Source organism: Microtus pennsylvanicus, chromosome 3 (genome assembly GCF_037038515.1).
Source record: "Microtus pennsylvanicus isolate mMicPen1 chromosome 3, mMicPen1.hap1, whole genome shotgun sequence".
NCBI classification, from domain to species: Eukaryota; Metazoa; Chordata; class Mammalia; order Rodentia; family Cricetidae; genus Microtus; species Microtus pennsylvanicus.
This window is the reverse complement of record NC_134581.1, coordinates 85,300,236-85,317,354: the sequence shown is the minus strand read 5'-3', so window position 1 is coordinate 85,317,354 and position 17,119 is coordinate 85,300,236. Positions and strand designations below refer to the sequence as shown.

The 17,119-nt window shown below is 45.7% G+C and overlaps 1 protein-coding gene across 1 annotated transcript in view; it reads right to left on the bottom strand.

Moving 5' to 3' along the window:
- Dcps (decapping enzyme, scavenger) overlaps positions 1–16,287 on the bottom strand; it is a 44,109-nt gene extending 27,822 nt beyond the window's left edge. Inside the window, exons 1-2 of the mRNA XM_075966401.1 lie at positions 16,040–16,287; positions 14,351–14,525 (exon numbers count right to left, since the gene is read on the bottom strand). Of these exons, the coding sequence (XP_075822516.1) occupies positions 14,351–14,525; positions 16,040–16,237 (373 nt within the window). The 5' untranslated portion in view covers positions 16,238–16,287. The remainder of the gene's footprint in view (positions 1–14,350; positions 14,526–16,039) is intronic.
- Positions 16,288–17,119: the final 832 nt, after the last annotated feature.

Genomic DNA, 17,119 nt, shown 5'->3' with positions numbered 1-17,119 from the left:
CCTTGTCCCTAGGCAAATTTGGCAGTTGTAAATATGGCTAGTTGGTAGTCTTTGGAACAGGGAAGGCTGCCAAGGGGCAAAGAGCTCTCTGAAAAGCTCCACTTTAATGGAAGTCAGAGAGCTGATCCATGGTGAGATTATAGAACTGTTGAATGGCAGCTCTGGCCTTAGAGCTAAGAACTCACCTGCTTACCCACACGTAGGAAGAAGCTATTTTTGGTACTGTGTACACCAGACCACAAGAGCCAAACACGCCAAAATATCACCCTTCTTTCAACTTTCCTATTTAAAGTATTTGTTTGGTTCACTGGGAGGGAGATGGATGTCAGTTCTCAACAGAGCAACCCTGGACACTATGTGGGAAAGAAGGCCAAGGAACAGGAGAAATCCCGAGACGAGCTGGGAATTCTAGGTTAATACCTACTAAGACAGTCGAGTGAGGAATGCAAACATAACCAGCTGCCATCACGAGTGCTGCAAAGCTGTGTGAAGGGACTGGCTAAGGGTAATCAGCTTTCACCCACTGGACTGGGTAAGCCAACTTTCCTGCTGACTGGTGCCTTACGACTGCCAGCGTCTCGGGAGCTTGTCCCATGTAAGGGAGGCAAGCAAAGAGCTCACAGTTCTTGCTATGGTGGCTACTTCTCAGTACTCTAGATCTATTCTTTTTTTTTTTTTTTTTTTTTTTTGGTTTTTTGAGACAGGGTTTCTCTGTGGCTTTGGAGCCTGTCCTGGAACTAGCTCTTGTAGACCAGACTGGTCTCGAACTCACAGAGATCCGCCTGCCTCTGCCTCCCGAGTGCTGGGATTAAAGGCGTGCGCCACCACCGCCCAGCTTAGATCTATTCATTTTAAAAGTTGTCTAAATGCAATAGTTCCTCCAGCACTTAAAGAGAGTACTGAAAGGAGACGCCTCTGCTGTCAGAGGCTAGTGGAAGCGGCATCAGTCAAACAATCAGTAGAAGCACAGATTGTGGGTCAAGACTTTGAGTTGGGCCAGGTGGTGGTGGTGCACGCCTTAGGCAGGCAGATCTCTGTGAGTTCAAGGCCAGGCTGGTCTGCAGAGCGAATTGTAGGACAGTTAGGACTGTTGCATAGAGAAACCCTGTCTCAGGAAAAAACAAAACAAAATAATTTGAGTTGGGTAGCAGGGACTCTCCTACCTCAGAATCACTCTGCTTATTGTCTTCCACTGTCCCCCTAAGGCCAGCGGGCCCTGGCACACTCAGGTTAGACACTCTGAACACACCAGGGAAGAGCAGAAGAGAAACCTGTCTTCTTTAAGTAGTGACCCAGCCCCTGCCGAACTCCTTTCCAGTCCTGTTAATAAAGCAGCATTGCTACCCTATCTATCTCCAGCTCTCCACATCATTAAACACAGTCCAACTGGGAGAGGCTGCCCACACCTGTCCCCAGGGCAAGAGCCTCCTAGGAACACTCCAGACCAAGGATCTTCCAGGGCTGCTCACTCTGCAACCAACTCACTTAATTTAGCAACTCACTGATACATAACCTAGAGCAGTGGTTCTCGACCTGTGGGGTCACGACCCCTAACAGATATTTGTATTACGATTCATAACGGTACTACAGTTACGAAGTAGCAACAAAAACCAACTTATGGTTGGGGTCATCACAACATGAGGAACTGTATTAAAGGGTTGCAGCATTAGGAAGGTTGAGAAGCACTGCCCTAAAGGTAGGCATGAGTCATCATTCCAGCTGGGACAAACATGGTTTGGGGCCATGCAATACTTAGTGGTCAACTGATAGGTTCCACCTGACCAGAGTCACAGACATGCTGAAAAGGAGGCAAAAGAAGCCTCAGACAGGCTTTTTTTTTTTTGCTCCTTCGTCTCGCTTGCTGACTTAGCAACTTAAAAATTATCTACGTATTCAAGCATCACATAACTAGTCTCAAAGGACTTGCAAGTATAAGCATAGCCCCACTCTTTTTCTTTTCTTTCCCTATTTATTAATTTCTTAGACAGGGTCTCACTATGTATCCTAAGCTGGACTGCATTCACTATGTAAACCACACTTGCCTCAAACTCACAGAGATCCACTCACTTTCCAAGTGCTGGGATCAAAGACTTGCGCCACCACATCCAGCCTGCCCAGTCCTTTTCAGTACTAATACAGATTAGATGTTCATTATTTTGGCCTTACCTTTTATGAGTTTCTATTAATATGAGCATACACTTATTCAGTTCTCTTTAATCACAGTGATCACCTGAGATTTCCAGGGTCCACATGGATCTTTCTCTTCTCTGTAATACTATGGAGTAGCCCATGATATGCGTGCATGATCCTTTACTGACCTCACAAACGATGCAGCAATGAATATATTCCACCCTAGCATGTATACACATGAACATGTTTCTATGCCAGATATAAGGAGGGAAATTTTTTTACAAAGGTGGATGTTCATGGAACTGCTCATGTCTAACGTTCATCTACACCCACTGCACAGGAGCACCTGGGAGTCTGTGCATGAGTTAGGGAGATGCTAAGGTCTCCATCTGTCTTAGTTCTCTCTCTCAATGAGGTAACTCGCTTGTGTGCCATGCTACAGAGACCTACAGGGCCCTCAGCACCAAATGCAGACATATATGGGAGACAGTCAACTCCTATTTAATGGTGACTATTTGGTCGTAAAAAGCCCAGGACAGTCAGGCAGTGGTGGTGCACAACTTTAATCCCAGCACTCGAGAGGCAGAGGCAGGCTGATCTCTGTGAGCTTGAGGCCAGCCAAGGCTATATAGTCTTTAAAAATAAAGAAAAGTCCACTGCAAGGGCAGCAAAATGAATAAAGCCACAATGATGACAAGAACAAGGGTGGGAGGCAGGAGGAATGGGACCGATTCATTTCTTGAAGTTACATGCGAATGTGCAAGACAGCACAGGAGAAAGCTGCTACATGCGCAGCCAGTGGGCTACACGGAGGTGATCATCTGACCTGCCCTGGGAGTTCAGGAGGGACTGAGATGGTTCTGAGAAACAACTGCTGAGGATGGGAAGGGAAATGAAGCTGAAAACTGAGATCAGCTTGAGGGCCATCTGCAGAACAAGTGCACTAATTGGCTCCATCGTTGTCAGATCCCAGGGGAGGCAGCGAATGTCAGGTAAAAACAGGAAGGCTGGCCTCCAAAATACTAAATCAATGGACTAGAGCAGGAGTTGACAAACTTCTGTAAGAGTCAATTAGTAAATCCTCGGGCTGAGTGACCAGAAAGGGTCTTTAGCTCCTATTATTTTTCATTTGAGAGCACGAGCTAACAGTATTAGTCAGACCGCACCATTCAAGCCCAGTCTGGTAGCCAAAAGCCCTTTTCCCAACTACTCGGTACCACAGTAGCTCCCATCCACTACTGTGCCAGCAGCCGATATATCCGCTCTCAAGAATATCCACCGAGGCTTTATTTTATAGTATGAATGAACTACCGTGCATCACCAGACACTGAGGGAAAACAGAAGCCTGAGCAAGAATGACCAAGATAAACAAGGGAACCAGATCCCAAAGGAATGAAATGGTTTCAGGGTCAGGAGATAATTTAAAAACAACAACTCTAATTAGCGTGTCAGAGAAACCCAACACAATTTAGCTTTCACAAAGCAAGAGCAAGATGCTATGAGAATGAAACTGGAGAAACGGAGGAAAGAGAATTTAAAGTACCCCTGCCGAATTAATACCTACACTGGAACACCTGGAAGACAAAGTGAAGACAATGCATCAAACTACAGCAGGAAAAGACATGGGGAAAGACAACTGAAAAGCACATGGGCTCAATCTTAGACGTCTATTCATTAACAGCATACACAAGAACCTGAGTTTGAGCCTAACATGGGAGGAAGGTGTCTTAATTAGGCTTTTATTGCTGTGAAGAGACACCATGACCATAGCAACTCTTATAAAGGAAAACATTTAATTGGGGCTGGCTTACAGTTCAGAGGTTTAGTCCATTACCGTTATGGCGGGAAGCATTGTGGCATGCAAGCAGACAGGGTGCTGGAGAAGGAGCCGAGTTTTACATCTTGATCCACAGGAAACTGGAAGAGACTGTGAGCACTAAGTTTGGCTTGAGCTGCTGAGACCTCAAAGCCCACCCTGACACACTCTGAAAAGGCTATACCCCTAATAGTGCCACTCTCTATGGGCCTATGGGGGCCATTTTATTCAAACCTCCAAAGGGGCTGTCAAGAAAAAAGAAATGGGTGAAAAGAAATCATCAAAGAAGTAGGAAGAAAACACTGTGCACAGAAGAATGCCTGAAGACCTCAAACTGAATGGTCCAAGATTAAGCCGTAGTTGAGAAAGTTCAATGTAGCTAAAAAACAAAAAGAAAAAATCCTTCAGAATCAAAGATCAATAGAATATATTGTATATACCCCATGAAGGAAACAAAATAAAAATAACTCACCCCAAGGTAACTTTAAATCAATGAGAATCAGGCCGAAATTGGTTATGTTATCTTCTTACTTATGAGCCTAGCCTTGAACGTCTGAGCCATCTCTCCAGCCGTGGTATCAGATATCTTAATAGTGACACAGATGGCTTGAAGTGAACAGATCGACGCTTTTAGTGTTATGAGGAAATATAAATTCAGTTAGACTAATTCAACCAAAAGCAACAACAAAACAAAAGTTTCAGGATTTACCTCCCACATTATTTTTTTCTGAGGAATTATTTAATAATTGCTTCAGCTAATCAAGAAAGGAAAGCAAGAAAGAAAAAGATACAAAATTTAGAAGACACTGATCTAGGGAAGTTGTGAAAAGAAGCTTCTGGGTTGAGAGCGACATAGCTGCCCGCAGCATCAGCAGTCCAGACTGGAGAAGCAGGGAAGAGCCTTCTGCAAATGGAAAGGGGATGCCATGTAGTGAATTATCAAACTAAAACCAAATGTATGATCAACTCAAGAGCAGGGAGAAAATGCATAGTGTTCTTTCAAACACAACGAAGAGAGGCAACCAGAAACACCATGAAAAACGTAAAAGCTGATAAAAAGCAGTGGTTCAAATATTACTCAGACTAAAAAGCAATACGTTTCAGAGCAACTGCTGGGACCACTGCACTTGGATATCACAAGCACTCTGCATGGCACGGCAATACTCAATATGTAGGTGGAAAAGACGCTGCAATCCTAGCACTCTGCTCGGACATGCAGCAAATAGTGACATGCCGAGATAAGGCAAGCACTGTTCGGTCGTTTTCAACTTAGAACCAACGCTGAGACAAAGCACGGAAGATCACCCAGCAGGGCCAGAGATATAGCTTAGTGGTAGAGCACTGGCCTAGCATGCTTGAGGCCCCAGGTTCAATCCCCTGTGCTTACAAAGACAACAAAAGACCATGTAACAGAACACACTGACAATGTGAAGTAAAGAAAGACGAAAGCTAAAAAGACAGCAAGGGAAGTTAAGAGATGGTGGAAAAGCTGACCACACTCATATTTTCACCTGATTTTCATAAAAAAGGATAGGTTTGAAGACACTTAGGAGTCCAAAGGCAGATATACAAAAACTGGGAATTCAGGGCATGAGGACAAGGAAGGGGAGCTGATACTTTTCTCTCTTTCCTTCTTGCTTTCCTTCTTCCTTATTTCTTTCTTTTTTTTTGAGACAGGGTTTCTCTGTGTAGCCCTAGCTGTCCTGGAACCCACTCTGAAGACCAGGATGACCTCAAACTCAGAGACCCACCTGTCTCTGCCAAGTGTTGGGATTAAATGAGTGCACCACCAAATCTAGCAATACTTTAATTGTTTAGTGAATCAAGAAAAAAATTGAGTAATTGCCGGGCGATAGTGGTGCACACCTTTATTCCCAGCACTTGGGTGGCAGAGGCAGGCAGATCTCTAAGATCGAAGCCAGCCTGGTCTACAGAGTGAGTTCCAGAACAGCCAGGGCTACACAGAGAAACCCTGTCTTGAAAAACCAGCCCGCCCCCCCCAAATTGAATAATTGAATATTTAGAGTCAATGTTTGAAGGGAGTCACCGGAAGTACAAACACCAGGAACGTCAGCGCTTTTTTTTTTTTCCTGTAGTGGTGGTTTAATTTCTTTTCCAGACAGGGTCTCACTATGTAGTCCAGACTGGCCTCTAACTCTAATCCCAGGAAGGTGGGTGTAGTAAGGAGGAGGCCACTTGTTAGTTCCTGGCTGCTTAGCCCCGAAATAATCACACAGATACTGTATTGATTAAATCACTGCTTGGCCTGGTAGCTCTAGCTTCTTATAGGCTAACTCTTACATCTGAATTTAACCCATTTCTAGTAATCTGTGTATTGCCACGTGGCTGTGGCTTACCTCCTTTCTCCCAGCATTCACTTTAGTTTTCCCCACCTAGCTCTGTTCTTTTGCCGTATCACAGGCCAAGACAGTTTCTTTATTCATTAACCAATAAGAGCAAGACCTCCCACACCAGGTGGGTGGGTATTGGGGGTGGGAGTGCCACACAGAGACTAAAATAAAAAGAATACCCATGATTCAGAACAGAATGTCACCTAAACTTCTTGGCCCTTGCCCCACCATTCTGATTTCAGGGTTCAAATGTATTCATTGCCTGTAGGGATAAGTCCCACCCCTTAGGGGGTGTGTTCGCCTCGGGCTAATGTTTGCCTATAAATTTGGCGAGCGTGCGAGCGTGCTTTCCTGGTCTCCGCAGGAACGGTGGTGGTTCTGTAGGTCTATTTCTTTTTTTTTTTTTTTTTTTTTTGGTTTTTCGAGACAGGGTTTCTCTGTGGTTTTGGAGCCTGTCCTGGAACTAGCTCTTGTAGACCAGGCTGGTCTCAAACTCACAGAGATCCGCCTGCCTCTGCCTCCCGAGTGCTGGGATTAAAGGCGTGCGCCACCACCGCCCGGCACTGTAAGTCTATTTCTACATTAAAGCTATATTTATATTTACAATCTGTCTGCATTCGTTTACACCGTTACACATGCCTAAATAGCATATTGTTTAGATCTGCTTGTTTATATCACCAGAATCACATCATGTGCACTTCTTGCTTTCTTGCTCTACCTGGTGACTTAGCCTCCATGGATACACGCAGCTACAGGTCATTTGCACTGCCAGAGAGAGACAGTCCATGTTGGGACTATACCTTGGCTATTCACCAAGTATTGACCTTGGCTACTGACTGCTGCAACCTGACTAATTCTAGGGGTTTCTTTGTTTGTTTACAGTTCAGCCAGGAAAACTCTTCTGAGAATAGCTAATCTTTTAATATGTCCTTCTCCCAGCCGAGCATAGTAGCAAATGCCTTTAATCCTAGCACTCTTGGGAGACAGAAAGCAGGAGGATCCCTGTGAGTTTGGGACCAACCTGGTCTAGAGAGCTAGTTCCAGGACAGGTAGGGTTGTTACACAGGGAAACCCTGTGTCAAAAAAAAACAAAAAAAGTAAATAAAATAAAATACAACAAAATGTTCCTCCCAAACAAATCCTCCCTCCAGAGTTTGAGATCTGCCTCTGCAAAGAGACAAAAGTAGAAAAACCTGGCCTGTGGCTAAAGTACCCAATGTTCTAGGCAACCAAGAGAGTGATTCCCAGAATCCCATCTCTCTGCTCCCTGTCCTTGTACACTCAGACTTCTGTCTCCTCCCGTAAACCTGAGATTCCACACCCTGCTTTATAACAGGTAAACAATTGGCCTTTTTAAAGGCAGTCTGTACTTCTGAGCCACACCTCTCGCCTACTATCTCCCCCTTCTTCCCTGGGTGAGAGGGAACAGGGCTCTTAGAGAAAGACTCCATTAACAGGCTGCAGGAGCCAACACAGTAGGAGGAGCCAACACAGGCTTTGCCCTACTAGGATGTCACAGGAAGACCAGCAATGTCAAACACCAACAGGCTGGCCCACAGGCTCTTCATGTTCACCACCTACCGTGGCTAGGGCCAGCCACACTTCCTGTGTTATCTCTCAAGGGTCAGATAAGAGAGAGCTGAAAAACAATAAGAGGTAACACGAAAGTGGCAATCTTAGATCTGTACCATATGGCTGCTGTAGTGTTAAGAGCTTTGTACCCCTTACTTATCTCAGTGGACTGGAACCCATGACGTCACTTTAGGAGGTTAACCCAGCATTTCAAAGAGGAAACAAATAAGTAAAAACTACCACTTGTGATTATACTATAAAGTCTTGCTAGGTCGCTAGAATAAATGGATCTTTGGCCTTTTGTTTTGTGAAACTTCTGGTCTGCTTATATTCATGAGCATTTATTTAGATGTACGGAATCATAATATAAAGTGTACCTCTCACTGACTAAATACTTTGCAAAATACTCCCTTATCTATTTCACAAGTGTCCCATGGAGATGCATTTAGTTACTAGCCCAGTTTAACGGAGAAAATAGCTAACGCCCCTTCACCAACTTCCCCTGTGCCCCACGTCTCAGCCAGTGCTCTCACCTGCATCTTCAACAGAAGAGCCTCCTTTCTGTTCCTCTTTCCTCTCCGGACCACGTGCCACGCTCAGAACCTGGAACACTCTCCCCTTGTCCTTCCTGACCTGGTTCTTTCTCAGCCATCAGGTCTCTGCTTGCACATGACCTCCACTTGCAGAGCCCCCTAGGACCCCTGGTCTAGGCAGCTCTCGGCCCAGAGCCACTGAGACACTGTTCACTTGCGTGCCATCTGTCTTCCCCTCCAAACTCTAAAGAGAACTGGCACATGTTTGTACTCACCCTCTAGAGCAAGCAGAGCAGAACCTCACAACTGTTAAGTGAACAAAGACTGCCCCAGGCCTTTTCATTGGCCAATGTCAGAGCCAGGACTCCAAACCCAATCGGCCTGACCCAACACTTACTCCTCACCCTGTACTATTAGGAAAGTGTCAACGCTAGGATAGAACCTAAGGAAGCCTAGTTCCTAAGCCCATGCTCCCTCCATGGTGTCACCGGTGTAAGCAAACCAGGAGTGGCTTTCAGAGGCTGAGAATCTAGAGGGAATAAATGAGAGAGAAGACTACACACGCTCAGATTTGAAAAAGAGGAAGGCATTACCAGTCACTGAAGAAATAACAAAAGAAATCAGTCAAACATATAATTTATGCTGAGTCCAGGACAGCAATCAGCTGAGAAAATAAGGGGTGTGGTTCTCCTGGTAAAGATGGGAAGGAAGGCTGGAGAAGCAGCCGAAGATCAGCAAAAGACTTCAAAGATACAACTGTGTACTTGGCACAGAGGACTAAGGTTGCAGGAACTTCACTTTAAGGGTCATGGAGTAGTAACAGAGAGCTGTCAATCTGTAAAAGAACAGAGGCAGCCTGCTGAGGATGGCAGGAGCTAGAGAGCGGTTGGAATACTTTGGTAATGCTGCCACCTTGTGGCTATGGCATGACTGTCCCACAAAAAAAGGAATCTGTAGCTACATCTCCTGTACTGTTGAAATCTGAAAACTGATGTTAGTGCTAATAATAATTTTTGCAAGTCTGTATAGTAAACATTACTTCTGATGTTCATTTTTCTGTAAATAAGTCAAGTCACTGGGTAATGGGGCAACCTGATTCCATAACTGTAAGTTGCAGGACTCCTGCTGCCCTAGCTGCCTTACGCCAGCCACCCAGCCAGCGCTAACCATTTTAAAAGCTCCACAGATGATGTGAAGAAACTATTCAACAATTACAGCTAAGGGGTCCTGATGAGCAGCCTCACTCGACTAGCTTTGGCTGTTTCAAGTCATTTATAATAGACTTTTTGCTATCACAAATTTTGCTGAACTCTAGAGGACTCTGAAATCATTTACCCATAGGCCAGAGACAGAGCACTATTCTAGCGACCTAGCAAAAGGAATACTTGTAATTGGCACAAACACAAACCTTCATTTGCATATGAGGTGTGCTGTGATTTCTTTTTTCCATCCCCTCTCTGGCTGTGAGCAGCAATTCAGTTCCCTTAAGTAAACTGAGAGACAACTGCCAGTTCGTGGAGGTACAGTCCCAGCCACAACTATTTCAAATAGTTCGCACCAGGCTTTTCCCCATCACAACCCTCAGTGGACTGGGATATCCTATAACCAGGTCTATTCAGGCTGGAAAAGGAGCATTTATCCTGAGGGGCTGGCAGAAGGACTGCTGTGACTGGTACAAAAGGGACAATGCCATGATTCATGAGAAACACAAACCTTCATTTGCATAATTGAGGCACCATCCCCTCTTTGGCCATATAAGCAGACAGGCTAAGAGACACTCTTTTGCCCAATTAGACCCAATAAATGTCTTCCCATAAGTGGTCTTTTCTTGCCTACTTTTGTTAATGCAGCTGAGCTGGCAACACAAGGAGAGAAGCAACAAACCCAGCAGAGTGGAGGCAACCACAGAGGGAAGGGCAACGGCAGACCAGCCCACAGGCCGAGCTGCAGAAACAGCAAGGCAGCTGGCGGCCCGACAGCTGAAGCAGCAGCTGGATAGTTCAAGAGTGGACAGAGTAAGAAAAGAAGGGTGAGAAACAAGAAGTAGAGAGAAGGCGACTGGAGGGATGACTCAGGGCTCTTCCAGAGGGTTGGGGTTTGTCCCTGCAACCATCTGCAATTCCAGCCCAAGGAATCTGATGCCCTCTTCTGGCCTCCAAGGGCACTGACCACACGTGGTGCAGACATACATGGAAGCAAACATCCACACACATAAAAATAAACCAATCTTTTTTTTTTTTTTTAAGTAGAGAGACAGCAAAAGGGGGGTAGAGGATAAAGAGGGATAAAAGACTATAAGGGGTCAGAGAAGAAAACCTACAGACTCTGACTGCCGGAAGAGTTCCAGAAAACTGTCAATTCATTTAAACCAACATTCTCAAGCCACCCAAGGCCAAAAGACGGCAGACTGGCTGGTACCAAATGCTATGGAATCCCGACTTACACAGCTCTCTGACCCTTGTTGAGCTAAGAGTCCTGATACCCGAGGCCTGAACAAGGACTGGCACGCTAAACTCTAATCTAGACAGTGCGTGTACTGCTGTATCTGCATGCCTGCTGCCACGGCTCACGGCTCTCAAACACTGGGGGATATAAAAACTGCCAAAGACTCCCATAGGAAGAGTTTCTCCTCAACCGCCCATGACTTGATTTCTTTCCTTCCTTTCTGTGGTAAAGGGGATTAAATCCACACCTGTGCACGCCCTTTACTGATAAATTATACCTCAGTGTTCTTATTCTTACACTACTATTTTGAGATAGAGTCTTACTAAGTTATCCTGGACTTGCTATAAAGTCCACACAGGCCTTCAACTTTTGAGCCTCTGCTTCTGGTTTCCAGTAGCTAGGACTACAGGCCTATGCCCAAAGCTGGTTTCTTACCTACAGTCTCCATCCAGGCAGAAAGAACCACAGCAACTGTCTATCTATTCACAGTAACTTGTGACCCTCTTGCAGCTACCCTAAACACGCCTCAGAGCAGAGTTGGCATCTTACTGGACTCCAAAGCATTGGTACTTTGTTAGCACTGGACCCAGCACACCAAAATAAAATAATAACTACTATGAAACAGGCACTGACTGCTTCTGAATAAACCACATACTATATTCTTAAAATTCACCTAAGCAGTACCTATGAGAATTTCAAATGCAAGCCATAAGTAGATGTTTATTTCAGTACCACTGGGAGTCCTTGAAGAGGCCAGTGACTGAGGAATAAAGGCAGGCCTCCCCAGAAAACAGTCTTTTAAAGACCAGTATCTTTTTAAGCATAATGTGAATACGACTTGTAGAAAATCTGGCTGGCACACAGGCTCCAATTCTGTAGTCCGCAGTAGGGTCTAGATTCTGTGCAGGAAAAGGTCCTAGACTATGTTTACAGTACGGTTCCACAGATCACATTCTAAGTGGGCAGAACCCTGGAAACTGGACTGACAGACTATGGCCTACAGGTTCCATTTGATTCACTACCTGAACGAACACCCAGTAAGCTGGATATATTAATTTTTAGAGAAGTGGAAGAAGAGAAGGAATAAGCAGGAGTCTGAGATCACCAGTGCCTTAGGACATCTACTTTGGTTCTTTACAATGGGAGTCAGCCAACTCACTATGAAGTCACCCATCGACAGGATAAATAGTCAAGCAAGGGAGAAATACAGATTGGCCCTGAAGCCAGCTGTTGTGACTTCCAAATCTCTAGGCCAGAGTCAGGTAGGGAAAGCAAGCCACAAAACACAGACCGTGTGCGAAACAGGCAGGGAAAGAAGAGCTCCCACCCCAGGCTCCCAGGCAAGTAGGGGTGATCATGAGGAAAGGGTTATGGAGACATGTCGGGCTGGGTGCAGAGGAGCCCTCACCGACTGCCACTGTCAATGTTCACCTTGGAAGAGAAACAGAGGGCAGTGATGACTGTCACCTAGGTGCGGTGTCACAGGGGTGCATTGGAAAGAAAGAACAGCAGAACAAAAGAAGGCTTTGTGGATGCCGCAGGATGCCCAGCAACAGAACCTACTGAATTCTGGCTGGGAGTGGGAAGGGTAGCGGAAGGACAGGGGAAGGGGGGAGCCAGGATGGTAGTAAACCAATGGCTCACAGTTTACAGTCTGGTGGCTTCTGTAAGTCACACCTGCCTACGGTGCCTTCTGTCATGCTTCTGCGAACCCGTGTCAAGGAATACATTTACCTAAAGGTCAACGCTTAAGAAAATAAAGACAGCTGCCCATTTCCATCAGCTTAAACGAAAGAATCCGGCTGTCTTTGAGTGACGTGTAGGATCTTGTGCTGTCTGTCCTGAAAGGTTTGCTTGTCTCAAGTCAAGCGGTCACATGGATTTTCAAAGAACAATAGCCCTCATTTATAGAGCTGTGGGAAATACTATAAAAAAAAGACACTGGGACAGGATATCTGGGAAGCCCAACTGTTCTTATAATGCTGAGGGGCAAATGAGAATACACGAGGACATGACCAAATCACCATGTGCGTAAAAACAACTCTCGAATTTCCTGGTTGGGAACCATTAAAGGCAACTCTTTCCCCTTGTGCGTTGTCTACAACATCTTGACACATCATGTCCTTGACTGGGGCATGGAATGTTTGTCTTTTTAGTGAATTAGAAAAAGTGCTTTCAGAGCTGGAGAGATGGCTCTGTTTAAGCAATGGCTGCTCTTCCAGAAGACTCAGGCTCAATTCCTAGTACCTTTATGGAGGCTCTTAAGTCTCTTAACTCCAGTCTCACAAGACCCAACACTCTGGCCTCTGTGGGCACTGCATAGATATGATATACATACATGCCCATATACACGCGCACACACAAATTTCTGTTACCCGTATCTTTCTGCCCTACTCAAATTTATCCTGCTTGATACAACAGTTTGTCTCTCCTACCAGGAAGTGGGGTTCTTCAGGGAAGCGACTACCTGCACAGCATCCAGCCCATTGCTACAGACCAGGTGTAAGAGTATGGTGAGAATTCAGTCTACTGAAATACTTTGCTTCCATGCCTTTACGGCTGTGTGGTTTTGAATTGGTGGACTGACGCTTTTTCTCACCTATAAAGTACCCAAAACAATAGTGCTATTTTGTGGATTAAACATATTTAAATGTTATATCCTGAGTTAGTATTTTATGAATTTATTGCTGGGCCATGGTGGCATAGGCCTTTAACCCCAACACTTGAGAGGCAGAAGCAGGCAGATCCCTGTGAGTTCAAGGCCAGCCTGGTCTACAGATTCAGTTCCAAGACAGCCAGAACTTCACAATGAAACCCTGTCTCAGGGAAAGAAAAAAAAAAAAGGAGGAGGAGGAGGAGGAAGGAGGAGGAAGAAGGAAGGAGGAAGAGAAGGAGAAGAGGAAGAGGAAGAAGAAGAAGAAGGGGCTGGAGAGATGGCTCAGTGGTTAAGAGCATTGCCTACTCTTCCAAAGGTCCTGAGTTCAATTCCCGGCAACCACATGGTGGCTCACAACCATCTGTAATGAAGTCTGGTGCCCTCTTCTGGGCTGCAGACATATACACAGACAGACTATTGTATATATAATAAATAAATAAATATTAAAAAAAAAGAAAAGAAGAAGAAGAAGAAGAAGAAGAAGAAGAAGAAGAAGAAGAAGAAGAAGAAGAAGAAGAAGAAATGACCTTATTATTCCATCCACTTACTCCCCCAAGTATACTGCACCAGGAAGTATTTATCAACCTTAGCAGTCATGGTAGGCCATCCTGTGCCTTGTAGGGTGTTTCACAGCAGGCCTATCCTCTATATACTAGATGCCAACAGCACACACACACCCAGGTCCAACAACGAACATGGTCTTCAGAGAGTGCCGGTTCTCTGGAGGGACAAGCCCTCCCTCTGTCTTTTAGAATGACTGTATCAGAATTTTCAGATTAGAAAGAGCCCTCAGTTTCCTAGCACCCCATCCCCCCACACGCAACCACGACAGCCACCATTTGCTCACCGCTCAGCTGCTTCGGCGGAAACAGGTTATAGGTGCTGTAGATGTCGTTGGAGAACTGCAACTTGAGCTCAGGGCTCCCCGTTAGGAGTTGCGCCACGTGTTCGACCTGAAATGGTGTCTTCTCCAGGATCACCACAGCATCTTCTCCAGGCGAATCCCCAGAGTCCTCATTCACCTGCAGGCAGAGATAGCACCAGTGGGCCCATGGACAACGCCACTAGAAAAGCCTGCGCACAAACAGAAGCTTCCAAAGCCTATAAAATCCCAGCACTGAGGCTAGGAAATAGTCTTGCTGATAAAATGCCTTCCATGCCCGCATGAGGACCCTCGTTCCATCCCCAGGACCCATGTAAAAAAAGCTGGTGTGATGGTGTTGCTTTAAACCACAGAACCGGGAAAGCAAAGATAAGTGGACTTCTGGGGCCTGCTGGCTCCCAGCCTAGCCTAATTAGTGAGTTTGTCCTCAGTGAGAAACCATATATATACTAAAAGTAAAAGGCAAGACAAGAAAGCAAAAACAAGACAGAAACAATACCTGAGGTTGACTTCTGTCCTCTATGTGAACACACAGACGCTAATATAATAACAATAAGGCGTTCTATATTGGAACTGGAGAGATGGCTCAGCAGTTAAGAGCACTGGCTGCTTTTCCAGAGGGCCCACATTCAATTTCCAGCACCCACAACTGCCTATAATTGCTCTTCCAGTGATTCCAACACCCTCACACAGATGTTGGCAAAACACCAATGTATATAAAATACAAATAAATTTTTTAAAAGATGATGCTCTATATCCTGCAGAAGTAAATATTCAGCCGAGATCTCATTCTTTATAAGCAAGCGCATCCAATTCATTAGCATGCAAATTAGTTTACATCTTTAATAAAAATTATATATAAGCCAAAGAATTGTTTAAAAATTAATGCCCAGGCCAGGCAGTGGTGGCACATGCCTTAAAAATTACTTTCCTTAGGAGTCATTACCAATAAGTGATTTGTATATCTATTATATCCGCTTGTATTCCCAGGGTCATGTAAAACTTTCTCAGCAGAATAAAGTCATGAGTGGAAAAGTTTGGGCAGCCCATTCTAGAGAAACCTTGACATCTGCCTTGACTAGGCCTCCTCAGTGGTTTGGGGCAGTCTCCAGCTCTGCAGCTGGACAGCTAAGCACGAGGTGTTAGAGCCAGCAGCCTATGGGTCTCCACAGACACCTTGCAGTCCAGGAACTATCGTCTCCTCATCCCATGCACAACCAGGGGTCCCTGTCATACAAGGGAGCGCACAGCGTGTGGAATGGGTTAATGACCTAGGCTGACGTCATGGGAAGCAGGGACCACATCTCTTCATAGTTATCTCGTCATTTCCAGGGACAGGGCCCAGAGCAAGCATCTGCTGAGTTCCTGGCGCCTTTATACGTAAAATGAATGATGATGGATGACTTGGGGAATTTAGCACGTGGTTTTAAAACTGGCAGATGTTTGTAGGGAAGAAGTTGGGGCAATTAGACCTAGATGTGTGCATTCCTTTAATTCCACGGGAAATCCTGTCACTCCATGCACAGCAGTGGTGTAATTCCACCTTCCTCGAAACGTGATTGGTAGTTCCCAGAGTGGAAAAAAACACCGTTTCTGTCGCGAAGACTGGTTCCCTCTTTCCCGCGCGCCCCCCTCCCGGGCGCTTAGTGGTACCTTCCCGTGCAGGAAAATGATTTTGTCCCGCGCAGACTCCCTCAACACTTTTTGGACTCTAAAGCCGGAGAACGGTAAGCGGACAGGGGCAGAAGCACCATTGCCCACGCCTGCTTCCTTCCCGTCTGTGCTGGGGGTTTCTGCCTCCTCTGCTTCAGGCTCGCGCTTTCTCTTGAGTTGAGGGGCCGCATCCGCCATGCTGCCCGGGAAGAGCAGTACCCGCCTACACGTAGGAGCCGCTGCCCACGCCCCTTGCGCTTCCTCGCAGCCTGTGAGGGGTTGGACTTCAAATCCCGGCAAGCTCTGGGCAGGCAAGGCTGCTACTTCATTTCCCGGACTGCTTTGCGTCTTAGTCGGATTTTGCAGGTTTTGCACCCGTTTGGCTGAGGGTCTTCTAATGACCTTTGTGGCGGAGCAGCTACTGCTCGAGTCACTGAGCTCCTGGTCCTGCTGGCAGGCTGTGGGGAAGGGAAAGGAAGAAGACGAGGTCATAGCGAGGGGTGTGTGGACGTGGGGAAGACCCATCTTAGCCCAGCGCCTGGGGCGGGAAACCGAAAACTCCTTTGGGCTCTGAGTGACGTTTACATTAACATCCCTACTCAAGAGTGGGCGTGGAAGGAGTGGTTTTTGGTTTTTTGCTTTTTTTCCCCCCCAAGTTTTAAATTGATTTATTTTATGTGCATCGGTATGAAGGTGTCAGGTCCTCTGGAACTGGAGTTACAGACAGTTGTGAGCTGCCATGTTAATGCTGGAATTGAACCCAGGTCCTCTGGCTCTTAACCGCTGAACCATCTCTCCAGCTCCAAATGGGATATTTTTAAAAAAATAAATCTACAAGCCGTTTTATTTCTTGGTTGTTATTTTTTTAACAATGGGTATTTAAACCATTTTTCTCCCACTTTTGTAATTTTACGTCTGTGTTTCTTTTTTATGCAGACTTGGCCTTATTTGCTGAGAAGAAAAAGTAAGCTCACAGGATGGATGGTAGTGTATTTCCATCACTTCCTCCCACCCTGGAGGCTTCATCCTCTAAATCTAGTTTGCCTGTAATTGTGCCCCGCTACCTTGGGATATGATTAG